Source organism: Danio aesculapii, chromosome 1 (assembly GCF_903798145.1).
Source record: "Danio aesculapii chromosome 1, fDanAes4.1, whole genome shotgun sequence".
Lineage (NCBI taxonomy): Eukaryota > Metazoa > Chordata > Actinopteri > Cypriniformes > Danionidae > Danio > Danio aesculapii.
Genome location: NC_079435.1, coordinates 53,753,482 through 53,770,184, shown reverse-complemented (window position 1 = coordinate 53,770,184; position 16,703 = coordinate 53,753,482). Strand labels below are relative to the sequence as shown.

Below are 16,703 nucleotides of genomic sequence, written 5' to 3'. Positions count from 1 at the left end.
TATGAACATGAGCTTGTCAGTCTGTCTAGTCTTGTGTTTAAACACATTGCGCAACAAGTTCAATTCCTGCCTCGTGGTCCTTTTCTACCCCAGCTTTCCTGTCATATCTCTACTGTCCTGTCGACACAGCATCAAAAAATAAATATGAACATGAGCCAATAATCTTTGACAACTATGAAGTCTTTGCATTATATCTCCAGTTTATTGATTTTACAAGTAATTATCAAAAAAACTTACATAACATTGAGTTAAAAGTGAAATTAACTGCAATAGTCTTACTTTTATGTATTATGTAGGGTATCCATGGGGTCTTTAAATGTCTTAAATCTCAAATGCTAAATTTTAGGCCTTAAAATCTACTGAAATATTGTTGTAGGTCTTAAATCTTTTTTAAACAGGTGTTAATTTTCCTGTTCATGTATAGCCTATCTGCCCATTAACACCCATACAATCACCAACAATCTATCTCAATAAAACCTTTAACTTAAAAATAGCATTTAATTACTTTCCTTACAGTAACATTTGCTTAAAGTTCTCCATTTACTTACTACTGAGGATACTCACCTGGCCTATATTTATTATTTTTATTTTTTTATTATAGTAGACTGAAGTGATTGACAGCTGTGTTTTGTTTTATTCTTGGTAAGGGTTATAGGGTTTGTGAAAGGATGTATTTGAAAATTAATCTAAACAAATATTTAAACAAAATTTTTTATCATTTAATTACTAAATGTATTAAATTTTAATCATTTTTGATAGGGTAAGTGAAAATCTTTTCTAACTGGGATATTAAAAACCTTAGCATTTAGCCCTGTATAAGTCTAAAATTTCATTCATAATGGTCTTTAAAATGTCTTTAAAAGTCTTTAACTTGGTGAACCCTTCAGAAACCCTGATTATTATCTTAGAAAATCTTTTATTATTTTAAACTGCAAGTGAAAAACTTCAGAATTACCATTCTGAACACAAGGTTTACCTTTTAAGTGTTGTGTTTAAGTTGTTACCCAAATTACTACATAATATATCTACTTACATTATTCATAATCACATTATGAAAATAATTAAATGCAAATGCAATTTCCGAGACAAAATGGTATTTTACACTTATGTTTAAAACACTACAAATATACTTCATTGGACATCTACACATAGACAAGACATCGCCTATATATTATATAACTGCAGGTTAACTACGTTTACATATAACTTTACTGATAAAAATGTTAGTAATTAGTTAAAGTTATATAGTATCTTTAACTTTAATAGTTCACTTTAATAGTAATAATTATAATAATAAAGTTACCATATAATAATAATTATATAGCCTAGTAACTAACTTTATTAGTAATAATAACTTTAATAGTTAATTAAGGTTATATAGTAACTAATAAAGTTATAGTAACTAATAATCTTAACTATTCTGTATTTGACTGTAATGCAATAATGTGAAGCTGCTTTGAAGCAATAATTATTATTGACAGCGCAGTACAAATAAACTTGAATTGAATTGAAAAAACTTCCAAAGTGTCTAAAATGCAAGTTCATTATTGCTGTGCAAACATGTCCTGGACTGTTTTTCCTCAGTCTTCCCATATAACCATAAGTGGCGGAGACCACCATATGCAAGTTAAAAATATCAACACTGTAATCAAAAGCCTTCCTTGAGCTGCTGCTTCCTTCGATACACACACAGAGCCCATAACAGGTGACTTCATGGTTTACTTACAATCATCCAAGCATGGCTGAGGATGAAATAAATACACAGAAACCCAGAAAACAAAGACAACACATAAAACTAAAATGCTGACCGAAGCCAAGAAGTCTTACAAGCAGCCCTGGAGCACAAAATCTAAAAATACCACGTACACTGGAGAAAGCGGCAGCCTTCCTTCCAGCTTGACCTAAGAAAGTTAAAGAAGCTTCGCGCATCACAGGCTCCGCCCCCGTGACATCATTAGCATAGCATAAATAAGAAGGGGCTGCACCATGTTTCAGGACCACTCTCCTGGGACTCCGGCTTCTTGACTTCTGCCCCTCCGCTCCTGCGCCCCAAAACTACATCATGGTGTGTACATGGATTACGCTTTTTGCTATCCTTTCGTACCTTTTTCATGTTCATCTGGCTCAAAAAAAGAGAAAAACTGGCACTAAGCCCGCTGAAATGATCTAGGACGCCTTCATCAGTTTGCATATTCACTTTGGATTAATATAAGAGCTCAGATAAAAAAAAAAAAAAAAGCATCCCTTGGTGGATCTATGTGTGCACTGTTTTTGCTGATGTCCTAAGAGGGCTTGTGTTTTTCCAAATGTAAAATAATGTCAGACAAGTGTGTTTTAGTGGGACTGATTCACTGTTGTCTTTCTGGCAGGCTGGAGAATTCTCTGCTGACCAGATTGAGGGTGAGTTTTTGCATGTTGGACTTTATTATTGACAGAAAAAAATGCTTTTATAATCATAATCATAATCAGTGCTGGTTAATTACTGAGAAACTGTTGTCCAAATGACACAATAAAACGTGTGAATGGTAAAGTAATCTGTTAAACTACCGTCATGTAAATGTACTGCTAGATTACTTTTTACCAGATACTTTAATTTTGGATTACTTGTGACAGATTTGATTTTGATTTACGCGTAATGTAATCTGTCAAACTACATATATTCTGTCATGTAATCGGACTACTAGATTACTTTTAACCTTATTAATTTATGACTGATTTTGAATTACACAAGCAAACATAATACAGTAAAATGTATTTAAAATTATAGTCCAAATGACACAGTGAATCTTATGGTTGGTTGTGCAATCTGTCAAACTACAGTCATGTAATTAAACTTCTAGACTACTTTTAGATTACTTTTTACTTGTTTATGACATATTTGATTTTTAATTATGCAAACAAACATAATATATTAAAATGTATTTAAAATTATAGCCCAAATGACAATGAAACTTGTGGTTGGTAATGTAATCTGTCAAACTAAATGTTTTTGGTCATGTAATTGGACTACTAGATTATTGGATACTAGATTTTTACCTAATTCATTTATGACTGATTTGATTTTGAATTACTCAAACAAACATAATGCAGTAAATGTATAAAAAAATTATAGTCCATATAACACAATGAAACTTGTGGTCATACTACGCATTTATGGTCATGTAATTGGACTACTAGATTACTTTTAGATTACTATTTACCTAATCAGTTTATGACGGATTGGATTTTTAATTACGCGAACAAACATAATACAGTAAATGTATTTTAAATTATAGTCCAGGTGACATGAAATTTGGGGTTAGTAATGTAATCTGTCAAACTGCACGTTTTCATTAATATAATCAGACAGATTACTTTTAGATTACTTTTTCCCTAATTAATTTGAGGGAATTGATTTTGAATTACATGAAAAAAACATAATACAGTAAAATATATTTAAAATTATAGTCCAAATGACACAACTTATGGTTAGTAATGTAATCTGTCAAACTACACATTTTAGGTAATGTAATCTGAGTATTAGATTACTTTTTAAATTACTTTTTACCTAATTAATGAATGGCAGATTTAATTTTGAATTACATGAACAAAGATAATACATAACATGTAAAAATTTGTTGTAAAGTTTTCTAAGTTTTAATTTATATCTAGTAAACATCATTGGATATAATAAAGATGTGGCATTTCACATGTAATTGATAAAAAAGTAACCGTAATCTGACTATTTTAAAATCAATTTTACAAGCAAGTCATTTTTTTGGCGTTCTCATTACATAATTCGGATTACATGTAATCAGTTACTATTCGGTACAGACTATAATTCACAAAAACTTCTGTTACAAATGTAATAGATTTGTTGAAAATGTATAATTGAAAATTATTAATTCAGGAAGCTTTTAAAAATTAAATATATATAAATATAAAATTCTGAATAGCAGGTTGTTAAAAATCAGTAAAGTAATCTTTAAAAGAAAACAAAAAAATTACTATTATTTTGGAGATTTTTTTTTTATAACAATTTATTCATATTCATATTTTTTAAAAGATTTATAGCACAGTGATAGGAGAATTCATTCAAATTTTAATAACACTGGTGGGAATCTATGCTCTGATTCGATTAGTTCTACAGCAAAACCTGATTAATTTAAGCAAAACACAGGGTGAATTTTAGGAGTAAATGGAGTATAATCAAGGGTTTAGTATACATAAAGATGGAAATATTTCAAATAGCAAAATACAGTGGTCAACATTTGAAGTGGATTAAAAAATAAAAGTTTGTTTAATGGTTTGATGGAAAGTGATGTCCCACTTCAAATGTTGACTACTTTATGTCTAATCCAAAGCCCACATTTACTTCTCTACAGAAAGAATTGATGGGTAGCAGACCCTTGGAGCAATTCACAGCATGGTGTTGCTCCTTTAGGTGCAGAAAGTATGCAGTCGTTTGTGGGTGTAGGTTACGTTGCAGTCAGCATTCTTGAATTTGACTTGGGTCGGTCGAAGAGCGCGTAACCATGTATGGCGAGAGCCACTTTCTCTGAGGGTATCGCCTGTCACGGCACGCATTAAGAGCCACCTTTGAGCAACAGCGAGGCACAGCTGCTGGAGACAGGAGTCGTAGGATGCTATTTTTCTGTCAGCAGATCACTTTCAACTTGGTGTCCCTCACAGGCCAAGGAAATGCAGTTGCTAAGCTGTTTTTAATTTTGCCTCCTTCCTCCTGTGCTGCTGTACTGTACAGTTGGCAAAGGATGGAAAGGGAAGGGCACTAACAGTCAGGACATGCTTTATTGATCTTGTTTGTTTTATAGAGATGTCCTTGGACTGTTGTAAAAAATTTTTTTATTTAATGATAAAAATAACAATAATTAATAATAATATATTTGCATTGTACAATTATACAAATGCAACTCCCAAATATGATCACCAGCATCATGCAATGAACACCTATCATAAAATGTAAAGGGCAAAAGGCAACTGTACAGTTTCTTGCATATAAACCCAATTTACTTTGTGAAAATTATATATAAATACATATAGCTATGTATAAAGGTATGTGTGTATATATATATATATTACATATACATATATATTATAAATTTCTGAAATATTATTTAGAAAATATTTGGTTTCTAAGTTATATTATTACATGTTTTTCTGCTTATTATATTTATTTACTTAAATAATTAATGATTCATTTTAATAGAATTTGTGTTTTTTATTTTGGATAATTGATTTAATTATTTTTGTTTTTATTTTACTTAACAATTTTTTATTAAGTATGAATTGTATAATAATGTTACATATTTGTTTATTTTATAGCAATGTCTTTTTTAATGTCTTAATCTTAATAAACACACACGTGTGTATATATTAATAATATATTAATATATCATATATTAATAATTATATTATGCTAATTACCTCATTAACACATCCTTGTGGGCGCTTAATAGCAAAAGTTTTTGGTCTGAAGCCATTTTATGAGATTCAGTGCTCAGCATTAAGGAGTACACCCCATTTTGAAAATTAATATTTTTATCAATTTCTCAGTGAATATGGGTAATGTATATTGGTGCACTGGAACAAAACAGATTTATTAAACAGATATATTTATTAAATTAATATTTTTGTCACCAAACATATTTAGAAATTGAAAGATAATGCATTTTAAGTCATGCAAAATATTGCAAAAAAATTACAAACTACAAGATATGAACAAAATTTTATATATTTTTGGATCTCTTGATTTTTGCTATTTTGGAAATTTTATTACATTTTTTTTTATTTCATAAATTTGTGCTACTAATTTTTTTTACCATTATTGTAAGTTATTTTGTTATATAAGCTCCAGATTTAGCTTCAGTATGGACTAATCTGATGTATATGCTCAAATATAATATTGTAAAGCTTCCTATAGAAAATATTAATTTAAATGAGAAATTTGTGAGGGGTGTACTCATATATGCTGAGGATTGTATATTGTAAATACCAACACCTGCTGCTTTGTGCATTCATAATTACTCCTGTTTTGTACCAATCCGCCCTACTAAAGTCTCATCCATGCTTCTCTTTCAGACTTCAAAGAGGCCTTTGGTCTCTTCGACAGAGTTGGTGACAACAAGGTTGCCTTCAACCAGGTTGCCGATATCATGCGTGCCCTGGGTCAGAACCCCACCAACAAGGATGTGAAGAAAATCCTGGGTGACCCATCCGCTGACGGTAAGACCATTGCTTTATATTAAAAACCAATAGATATCACTCATGAGCTCTTTTTAGCTGACACTTATTTGACGGCTGCTTGTGCACAGACATGGCCAACAAAAGACTTGACTTTGAGGGTTTCCTGCCAATGCTCAAGACTGTTGACGCCATCCAGAAGGGTACCTATGATGACTACGTTGAGGGTCTGCGCGTCTTCGACAAAGAGGGCAACGGCACAGTGATGGGTGCTGAGCTGCGCATTGTGCTCTCAACACTGGGTGAGTAAACAGGGTGGTCTTAAATAGACTTAAAATGTCTTAAATTTCAAAAACTTAAAGGCCTTAAAAAGTCTTAAATTCACTGAAATATTGTCTTTTAGGTCATAAATCATTTTTAGCAGGTTTTAATTTTCCTATGTCCATGTAAAGCTACCCAATCGAGCTAACACCCATCCAATCACTAACCTTCTATCTCCATAAAAATTTTAACAACATTTTATTTATTAACTTGATTTACCAATATGGTTTAATTATCTTCCTTACAATAACATTTGTTTTTAATGTTTTTTAATATTTTAATTGGGCCATTAGAAAGAATCCTTAGCATTTAGCCTTGTGTAAGGCTGAAATTTAATTCATAATGGTCTTAAAATCTTAAATTTGACATGAATAACGCTGTAGAAACCCTGGTAAAGCTAAATTATAGTGTAGTTTATATACCATGGGTGTGAAAGAAAATGACTTGTACAGCTCTTGGATCTGATTGGACAATCCCATCATCTAGTGGTTTGTTGTTCTATAATATACTGACAAAACAGGCTCAATACGCTATATACTTATTTACTTACTCCCAGTGCCATTTATATCGAAGTTGATATTTAGCCGCACCATATTGGTGTTTCGTAACATATAGTTTTTATGAGGTGAGATAATAGCGCAACGCTCAACCCCCAACCTGGAAGACCACGACATACACTCTGGACAATTTAGCTTACCCAATTCACCTATAGCTAGGGACAGACAGAATCTGTAGACATTTTTTGCTATTTCTGCACCGAATATAAAAATTCTGCGGATTTATGTGGAATGATTTTGGGAGTATCGTAACTAAAAACATAATATGTTAAATAAAAAATTATACATTTTTAACTTTTATTTAATATTTACAATGCAAATCCTTTTAGATCTATTTATTTGGTAAACAAAGCAAGTCTCTCATATAATATATCTTCCATCTATCTTCTAAAAGACAGAAATTATTACTTTACAAACTGTATTGTAAGTAAATCATATGAACATTTTCATATTTGTCAATAATATTTCTGAAATTAATTTAAAAGTTGATAAAAATAAATGTACACACATTTACACACAACTAAATAAATAGACTCAATGATTAGCTGAAAATTTGTGCACGCAGATTCCGTGTGAGCCTATCTATAGCGCATGTCTTTGAACTGTCAGGGAAACCGGAGCACCCAGAGGAAACTCACGCTAACACGAGAGAACATGCAAACTCCACATAGAAATGCCAACTGTCGCTCCAATACGCTATATACGTAGCTTAAATTTCAATTTGACGTAATATCTCTCTAAATATGTAGATTATAATAAAAATGAATAGGACTTCGGAATTATTACTATTGTAATTTTGTGTATTTGTTCATCTCCTTGCATAGAATGTAATGGATTGTGATATAATAAAAATATATTAAAGATTGTTTCCTAATGAGGTAAAAAGTAACAAAAAGCTGTGTAATAGGAGGTATAATTGTACAATATTCCTTACATGTTTGTCTGCAGTTTTATTCTGTTAAATAACTGAATGTACATAATAAAGAAACATATATATTTTAAAAATATATGCACTGCTATTCAGAAGCTTGTAGTAGATTTTATTTTTTTATTTGTACACTGTAAAACCCAATAAGTTGAAGCAACTCAAACCATTGGAGGAAACCAATTGCAACAAACCATTTAAGTTCAAAAACTAATCCTAATGAGTATTGTGAACTCAATCCATTTGAGTAAATGAAGCCATTTGTGCATAGTAAAACCCAATAAATGAAGAGAACTCAAACAACTGAGTACTATAAATAAGTTAAGGCAACTCAAACCATTTGAGGAAACCAATTGCTACAAACCATTTGAGTTAAAAAGCTAATCTATATGAGTACTGTGAACTTTTACATTGAAGCAATGAGGTATTTAATTAACTCATTACCTTCAACACTGAGTTCAAAACTCTTTAAATGAGTATTCAATCAGTTAATTTTGAGTTAACTACACTCATTTCATTTAATAAAGTTGACTGTTGGGGTTTACAGTGTAAGGCATTTCCAGTTCTGACTGATGTTGTTTATTTGATTCAAAATGAAAGGAAAAATCTGATATTATTCTAAATTAAACAGACTGATTTCTATTTTAATACATTCTAAAATGTAATATAGCCATGTTATTTTACTGCTAAAAATTACTTACAGCTTTCAATTTCAAGTTCACATGCAATACAATGTAATGTCTAAGTTTATTTTCTATATGTATTATTTTTAGATATAATTTTATTTAATATTAATTCAATAAGAATTAATTATTGATTGTGCTTATGAATAATATAAATAGGATTAAGAAACAAATATCTTTGTAAATCTAAAATCATCTGCCATTGCGATGTTCAGAAGCCATAGTACATTTTTTATGTCAGATTTGTCCTAACCACAATTTTACGGCATCCACAGGTGAGAAGATGAGCGAGCCAGAGATTGACGCTCTCATGCAGGGACAGGAGGATGAGAACGGCATGGTCCACTATGAGGGTACGTGTCAGGTTAAAGTCCCTCTGATTCAACCCATCATAACTTGTTTTAACGCACATTGCATAATGGCTACAGTACTGACAGTATCTTTGGCACTAATTGACGTGTTATAATAAGCTCACCTGTCACTGACTTGTTACGATGGCTATATTTAGAGACCACCTCTGGCCTTGTATGGCAAGCCAGTAGGGATGATATTTCCTTATGCACATCTGCTCCTCCTCTTTCAGCTTTTGTCAAGAACATCATGTCCGTGTAAGAAGTCATCCGTCTAGGGAGTGGTGAAGAAGGCTGAATTACATCTGCAGACCCCACGGTGTCAGGACATCCATTCTGTTTTGAAGACCAATCACTAAAAAGGACTATGGGATGTCACTTCTAAACCATTCTGTTCTTTTTTTTTTTTCTCCCACTCACCCGTCTTTTTGGAAGTCACATCGTCCTCATGCAGTTGACCCTCCTCGCCTTCTTGTTCCGACCGGTGGCGTCTGTCCACAGTGGGATGGAGACCGGGGAAGAAGGAAAAGGCCACTCATGAAGTGAGGGTTGCTTTCTTCTTTCACCGCCCATCCAGGGTTTCGACAGCACCTCTTAGCTGTGTGTTAAAGGCACATGACGTTACTGTGGCCAGGCTGCCAATATTCCCCCATCCCAATTTTCACACAGTCATTTCACAATAAACTTTTTTCCAAAAGTACACTGAGTTTTTCCTTTGTATGCTACCAGACCGTCTTTTCAAATAAGAGATGGTGGTTAGGCATGTGACGGTATGGCAATGCTAGGTCAGTGGCAAAAGCCCAAAAATAAACACTAAATGCTGATGCATGTGCATCTTTAAAAGTTGCTTACATTGGTCATCACTGATCATCCATACTTGCTAGTCTTTATGCAACTGTATATAAAGGTAAGTTGTGTAAGGAAATATAATGCAAATATAAATGGAATTACAAACAATACAGTTTGAGATGAATGTACATTAATGCATCTAAGGCGTTTATTAATTGTAGTTAAAATTAATTTCAGCATTAACAAACAGCACTTTTTTTGTAAATATTTATTATTAAAAATAGAAAATACAAATTATTGTATAATAATACATATTTATATATTTTATTAAATATTTCATAGATCTGTACATATGTTTGTTTAACAGATTTATGTTTTAATATGAAGTAAACACTAGTTACTTCATTAGTTAGCTAAACTTAACTATGGACACTTTATTTGACAGCGTTTTTTAACCTTTGCTAATGTTAGGTAAAAATGCAGTTTAATGTAATAAAGTTGCGATATCTGTAAACCTGTGAGAACACCAATAAAATCTAATAATCTAAATGGTACCAGCAGGTTACATTTACTTCGTTTTATTGTTGTGTAGGGTTGATATTCTCATCTAGGCATATTGGACACATGCTACCTAACAATGTAAATTTAAAAGTAGAAAATGCAAGAAGAAAATGTTGTCTTTAAAAAGTTGCTCATGTTGGGGGTGAAAATCATCCACACTTTGTAGTCTTTCTGCAACTGTATAGGAAGGTAAGTTGTGTAAGGAAATTTAAAGCAACTTATAAATGGGAATTACAAACACAATACAGTTTGAGATAAATGTACATTAATGCATTCAAAGCGTTTATTAATTTTAGTTAGAATTAATTAATTAGTTCAGCATTAACAAACAGCACTTTTGTTTGTAAACATTTATTATTAAAAATAGAAAATACAAATTATTTTATAACAATACATATTTATAAATATTTATATTTTTATTAAATATTAAACAGATCTGAACGTAGTTTTTTAAAAACATTTTTATGTTTTTAATATGAAATAAACACTAGTTATTTCATTAGTTAGCTAAACATAACTATAAATACTTTATTTGACAGTATTTATTAACCTTTGCTAACGTTTAATGTATTGAAGTAGCTATATCAGTAAACCTGTGAGAACACCAATAAAATCTACAAAACTAAATAGTATCAGGTTATATTTACTTTGTTTTTATTGTTGTTTAAAGTTATCTAGGCAGAAAGTAAAAAATGCAAGCAGAAATAGGTTATCTTTAAGAAGTTGCTTATGTTGGGGGGTAAAAATCATCCTCGCTAATCTTTCTGAAACTATATGAAGATAAGTTCTGTAAGAAAATGTAAAACATTCAAATGTAATTACAAATACAAAACAGTTGGAGATGAATGTACATTAAAGTAATGCATCTAAAGCCTTTACTTTAGTTAAAATTCATTTCAGCTTTAACAAACAACTTTTATTTGTAATTATGTATTGAAACATGTATTAAAATATCTGTAAGTTTGTTAAACAGATTTATGTTTTAATATAAAACCAGTTAGCTAAACATAACTATTAACAATATATTTGAAAGCATTTATTAACCTTTACTAACGTTAGTTAACATTTCACTTTATTGTGTTACAGTTGCAATATCAGTAAACCTGTGAGAATACCAATAAGAAATAATCACCTGTGGTTTTCAAAAACAGAAATCAGCCTGTTATATTGTTTTTTGTTGTTGTTTAGGGTTGATATTCACATCTAGGCATATTGGATATATGCTACGTAACATTATAAACATAAAAGTGGAAAAAGTTAGACTGTATTTACCATCAGCCCATCATTGATTTTGGAAATAAGAACATGGTCACACGCGGTTTGCTTAATTTACCTGGCACGATCGATGTATCCTCCTGTAACGTACACCTAAAATCCATCACAATGTCATCTTACTTTACAAAAATTTATACTTTATATGTTTGCTTCATTAAAATCATTATTTTATTATAAGCATTATACAAATATGTTAACATCTACGGCACTATTCGCTCACGCACGCTCTTTTGCTATGTCTGAGCACAAGATGGCGCCGTTTCTCCTTCCGTCGAAAGATGTTTGCAGGCTGAAGAACTGAAGCGACCTTTTTTGCGACTGCAGAGGTATTTTGTCCTCTCCGGTATCCGTATGTGCTTAAAATAGAGTCCTACCATGGCGAATGAGAAGTACAGCAGCGAAGGCCCTTCTCAAGAAGGAGGTGAAACTGTCAAAACTGTGTTTATTTTGCTGTTAATTCACATGTTGAAGTCTGCGAGAATATATAGAGTACTCGCATCTGTTCACGTAGGTATAATATTTAGTTATAGCCGAGGAGTTGGACTTCGTAGCTAGGTTGGGCAAGCTAACGTTAGCTGTGTTAGCTAGTAACGAACTGTTTTTCAATACTGTTTTATGCCACGTTGAATGTGTAATGTTTTGAGGCTAATACTTCTTTTAAATGTACACTAAGCGTGACGCATATTTATTTGTAAAAATTTTTACTTGTTAAATCTTTAAACCACAACTTACTGTGAAACGAGCTCAAAAACTGACTAGGAAACGCTTAAATGTAAGTACGGTGGTGTGTGTATATATACATGAGGTGTGTATACACACACAATTATGGAAAAAAGAGCTTATTAAAACTCATAATTGTGGATTTATAGGTGTGTTTCAGTAAAACATTTTTTGTTTCATTCTGTAGTGTAAACTGCTGATTTTCTTTCAGATGTAGAAAACAAATGAAATTTAAAGCATTTTTGCTCGATATTGTAACAACATTAAGGGCAATTGCAACATTATACTATTCTGATATTTTTTTTAATGTTTTTTTAACATATCCGTGTGTACTGAATTTACACACTTTATTATAAAATGTGATTCTACCCTGCATCTGCCATAGTCATATTCCTAAATGTGTACAATGGCAGTTTCTGTGGTATCAGTAGGCCTGTCACAATAAGGAATTTTTGTTGTGTGAAATATCGTCACAGAAGCTGTTGTGATAAGTGAAATTATTGTCATTTTTGGATCATTTTATGTCACTGATTATATACTGATTCAGGGTATCCGCAGGGTCTTAAAAAGTCTTGAAATGTTTTAAATTTCAAAAACCAAATTTTAGGCCTTAAAAAGTCTTAAATTCACTGAAATATTGTGTTGTATGTCTTAAATAATTTTAAACGGGTCTTAATTTTTATCCGCCCAAGTAACGCTACCCAATCAGGCCAACATCCATCCAATCACCAACAATCCATCTTAATAAAAGCAGGGAATTAAATCTAAAAACAATTACACAGTTCCTCATGATAATAACAGCAATATATCGCTTTATGTTATCTTCCATTCATGCAAAAACTATTTACAGAAATAAGAGGGAGTAGACATACTATTTAGGAATAGACATGAAACTTTAGGTTATATAACAGAAATGCATTGGGTTGAAAAGAAGTTATACTCAATTTGCACCAAAAGTCAACAAATATATATTTTTCTTTTAAAATATTGTCTTAAAAATCTTAAATTTGACTTGATGAAACCTGCAGAAACCCTGATGATTATTTAATATTATAATAATGCAAATAGCCATAAATACTTATCATTATTAAAGTTATTTAGATTCTATAATCTGATTTTAAAAAGGTCCTATTACATATACTACTAAATGTCCTACTAGGTAAATTTCCAATTATCAGACCCCCCTAGTTTATCACTTTGTTTTTTTTTTTGTGATTATTTTATTTTTGCGATGAAAAATTGCTGATTTTGTGGTGGTAATTCCCAGAAATTTGCGAACAATTTTGCAATAAAAAAATAATAATTGTGTATATATATATATATATATATATATATATATATATATATATATATATATATATATATATATATATATATATATATATATAAACAAATTACATGTATAATAATATTTACCATATAGCCTACTATGTTAGGTGTGCAATCTGACACAATGACACAAATCATAAATAAAGCTTCTTTATTTTGGTCTCGTCAAAGATCTAAAACGGTAGGGATTAAGTCTAAGGAAGGTTGTATAATTCTGATTTTTGTCTACAATCTTTTTCTCAGATTTCAACAGTTGAAAACACACAAAACTCCTAATTCACGCCAAAGGATGCCTAATCCAATCTTTGCTTTTACTTCACATGTAAACCACTCTCATGTAATGTTAGGATTGCGCAGGTAAGAAGTCATTTTTCAGGAGATACTCGAATAGATGACGTGCGCGGCGTATAACATCTGTAAGTCATGTAAAACAATAAATTGCAAATTAAAATAAATATAATTTGATTATATGGTTTGGAATTGGATGTTTTAAGAGATCATTTACATTTTTTTGCGATTTTGCGTTTAGTTAAGAATTTAGCAGGATCACAAAAATTTGTGACTTTTTGTTGATTTTGCGTTGAATTCAGCCAACGCAGAATCGCGAGAAACTAGGGGGTCTGAATTATAAACTTTGACTGCATTGAGGTAGAATGAAAATGTCATTGTGAAATGGATTTAATATTATTTGTTAAATTTTAAATATATATTGCATTCCAAAAAAATTTGGGTCATCTCCAAGTATTGCACGATAAGTCGATATATTGATTATTGTGACAGGCCTAGGCATCAGTCAGTTGAGACAGTTAGTGAAATGAATCAAACTAATGGATTAGATTTTAGACTCAACAGCGTCCCTCTGAGCAGGTCCTCCTGGCATCCCTCATCTTTCAGGTAACTGTAGCTCACCTTTGGTCTCCAAGGCATCAGTCGCTCACCTTGGTAAGTTGTTTCGCCTCCAGCAGGACCGGAAGAGAAGGGAAGCAGTGTGAAAACTAAGACTGTCTCTTCCAGCAAGGCATCAGGAGACAGTCTGCGAAAGCGGCCTGCTCGTGAGCTCGACCCAGAAGATGAGTCCAAAAGCACATCAGCTCCACCGAAAATGTTCAAGCCGGGGTTTAGCTTGACAGCAAAGAAACCTATGGCCATCTCTATCAAGCTGGGAGCAAATGTATGTATATATATATTATATTTTCTATTTGTATGTGACATTAAAATAATGTTTTTTGTTATTTGAACATTTTAAAAATACATTTTTATTTCTTGTACTATTTTAGAAACCTAAAGAGCCTCCACCTGCCGTACCTCCCAAGAAATCTGGACTTGCATCTGTTTTTAATGAGGACGATGATGTACGTGTCATTCTTTGATTAATTAAGCTATCAATGCTGTCTTTGTTTCTTCATGTAAAACCATGTAATTATCTAAAATAGACATTTCCTTATTTTGCATTTAATGTTTCAGAGCGAGCCTGAAGAAATGCCACCTGAGGCAAAGATGAGGATGAAGAATATTGGCAGGTGGGATTTAATTGGAATAAAGCATTTTATTTTAGATTTAATTTATGGTAGTCAAAGCACTGTTGACAAATATATTTTGATTTTCAGAGAAACGCCCACATCAGCTGGCCCCAATTCCTTCAACAAAGGAAAGCAGGGATTCTCAGACCATCAAAAACTGTGGGAGAGGAAGCTTAAATCCCACACAGATCAGTAGTGTCTGCTTGCTTTTTTGGCTTTGTTTTTTTTTGTGTGTGTCTTTGTTTGATGAACATTGTACAGATGTATATATGTAATGAATGTTTACGCTAAAACCATCTTTTTATCCATGCTATGGTTCAAAAAATGCCTACCTGTGTAGCGTGCAAACATAGAAAATTAGCATAATCTTTATCACTGTACAATATGGCATGTGCCACACCAGCCTGTTATCATTTACAGCTTAGTTGTTATCCAGAAAAGGAATGTGGTGGTGCAGTAATTTAGAATTGTTTAAGATTCATTCATGACAAGGAAAAAAAAGTCTATGAAGTAACTAATAAATAAGATGTGGCATCCCTTTTAAGAATGTTTTCCCTCACTCGTCTAGTTGGTGTGTTTGTCAGGTTCTGAAAGCAGAATTAAATTATTTCGTTTTCAAATTTAATTTGCTCACCTTTATGTAATTTCAAACCTGTATGCATTTTGTGGAAAACATTTATGCATTTTTGTTTTGTTTTGTTACTGTGTTAAATTAAAGGAAAACAGAAACAATGTGAATCTGATTATCTGAAGTCTGTTTATCGTATAAATGGAACAAATATCTCAAGGTTTTATTTTTTTTTTTACAGTATCGTAGTGTATGTATGTGTGTGTGTGTATATATATATATATATATATATATCTCACAAACACACACAGTTGAAGTCAGAATTATTATTCCTGATTTATTTTTTTCCCCAATTTCAGTTTAACAAATAGAATATTTTTTTAACACATTTCTAAACATAACTGATTAATTTTATATTTGCCTTGATGACAGTAAATAATATTTGACTAGATATTTTTCAAGACACTTCTATACAGCTTAAAGTGACATTTAAAGGCTTAACTAGGTTAATTAGGTTAACTAGGCAGGTTACGGTAATTAGGCAAGTTATTGTACAATGATGGTTCTATATACCGTCGAAAAAAAAAATAGCTTAAAGGGGCTAATAATATTGACCTTAAAATGGTTCATAAATTAAAAACTGCTAATAATTCTCACTTCAACTGTATAATATATATGTGTGTGTGTGTGTGTATATATTTATATAATCAATCAAAGGCATTTCCAAAAATAAAAGAATGACGGTAAAAGTTACACTTTTGCTATAGGCCTGAAATAAACAAAGATCAACAATAAGGAACTTGCACCTGAACCAAACCCACTCTCTTATATAAAAAAAATAGCATTGTGCACTCTAAAGCAGGGAGCTTATGTATATTGTATTTGCTGTATTTTCTTAAATGTCTTTTTTTTCTGAATAACTAAA

The 16,703-nt window shown here is 31.5% G+C and overlaps 2 protein-coding genes across 6 annotated transcripts; both read left to right on the top strand.

Moving 5' to 3' along the window:
* The first annotated feature begins 1,963 nt into the window (after positions 1-1,963).
* mylz3 (myosin, light polypeptide 3, skeletal muscle) lies at positions 1,964-9,716 on the top strand. Its single transcript, XM_056462967.1, has 6 exons — positions 1,964-2,065; positions 2,370-2,400; positions 6,079-6,222; positions 6,312-6,482; positions 8,942-9,019; positions 9,250-9,716. The coding sequence occupies exons 1-6, from the start codon at positions 2,063-2,065 to the stop codon at positions 9,276-9,278; spliced, it is 456 nt and encodes a 151-aa protein (XP_056318942.1). The 5' UTR covers positions 1,964-2,062; the 3' UTR covers positions 9,279-9,716.
* A 2,257-nt stretch (positions 9,717-11,973) lies between these two features.
* pcnp (PEST proteolytic signal containing nuclear protein) lies at positions 11,974-15,948 on the top strand. 5 transcript variants are annotated; one of them, XM_056462941.1, is made up of 6 exons: positions 12,002-12,062; positions 14,558-14,584; positions 14,656-14,861; positions 14,968-15,042; positions 15,155-15,210; positions 15,298-15,948. In XM_056462941.1, the coding sequence occupies exons 1-6, from the start codon at positions 12,017-12,019 to the stop codon at positions 15,404-15,406; spliced, it is 519 nt and encodes a 172-aa protein (XP_056318916.1). In that variant the 5' UTR covers positions 12,002-12,016; the 3' UTR covers positions 15,407-15,948. The 5 variants fall into 5 exon arrangements, with proteins under 5 accessions (XP_056318929.1, XP_056318922.1, XP_056318916.1 ...); XM_056462932.1 differs by having other exon boundaries at positions 14,653-14,861; XM_056462954.1 differs by lacking the exon at positions 14,558-14,584 and having other exon boundaries at positions 11,974-12,062.
* Positions 15,949-16,703: the final 755 nt, after the last annotated feature.

What these genes read in the sequence shown, in the direction of transcription:
- mylz3 (XM_056462967.1), top strand. An exon ending in CTCTGCTGACCAGATTGAGG is followed by an intron (nt 2,401 to 6,078) that starts GTGAGTTTTTGC and finishes CTTCTCTTTCAG; the next exon opens with ACTTCAAAGAGGCCTTTGGT. An exon ending in CATTGTGCTCTCAACACTGG is followed by an intron (nt 6,483 to 8,941) that starts GTGAGTAAACAG and finishes CGGCATCCACAG; the next exon opens with GTGAGAAGATGAGCGAGCCA.
- pcnp (XM_056462932.1), top strand. Translation starts at nt 12,017, where the DNA reads ATGGCGAATGAGAAGTACAGCAGCGAAGGCCCTTCTCAAGAAGGAG. An exon ending in TGGCATCCCTCATCTTTCAG is followed by an intron (nt 14,585 to 14,652) that starts GTAACTGTAGCT and finishes TTTCGCCTCCAG; the next exon opens with CAGGACCGGAAGAGAAGGGA. An exon ending in AGGATGAAGAATATTGGCAG is followed by an intron (nt 15,211 to 15,297) that starts GTGGGATTTAAT and finishes TTTGATTTTCAG; the next exon opens with AGAAACGCCCACATCAGCTG.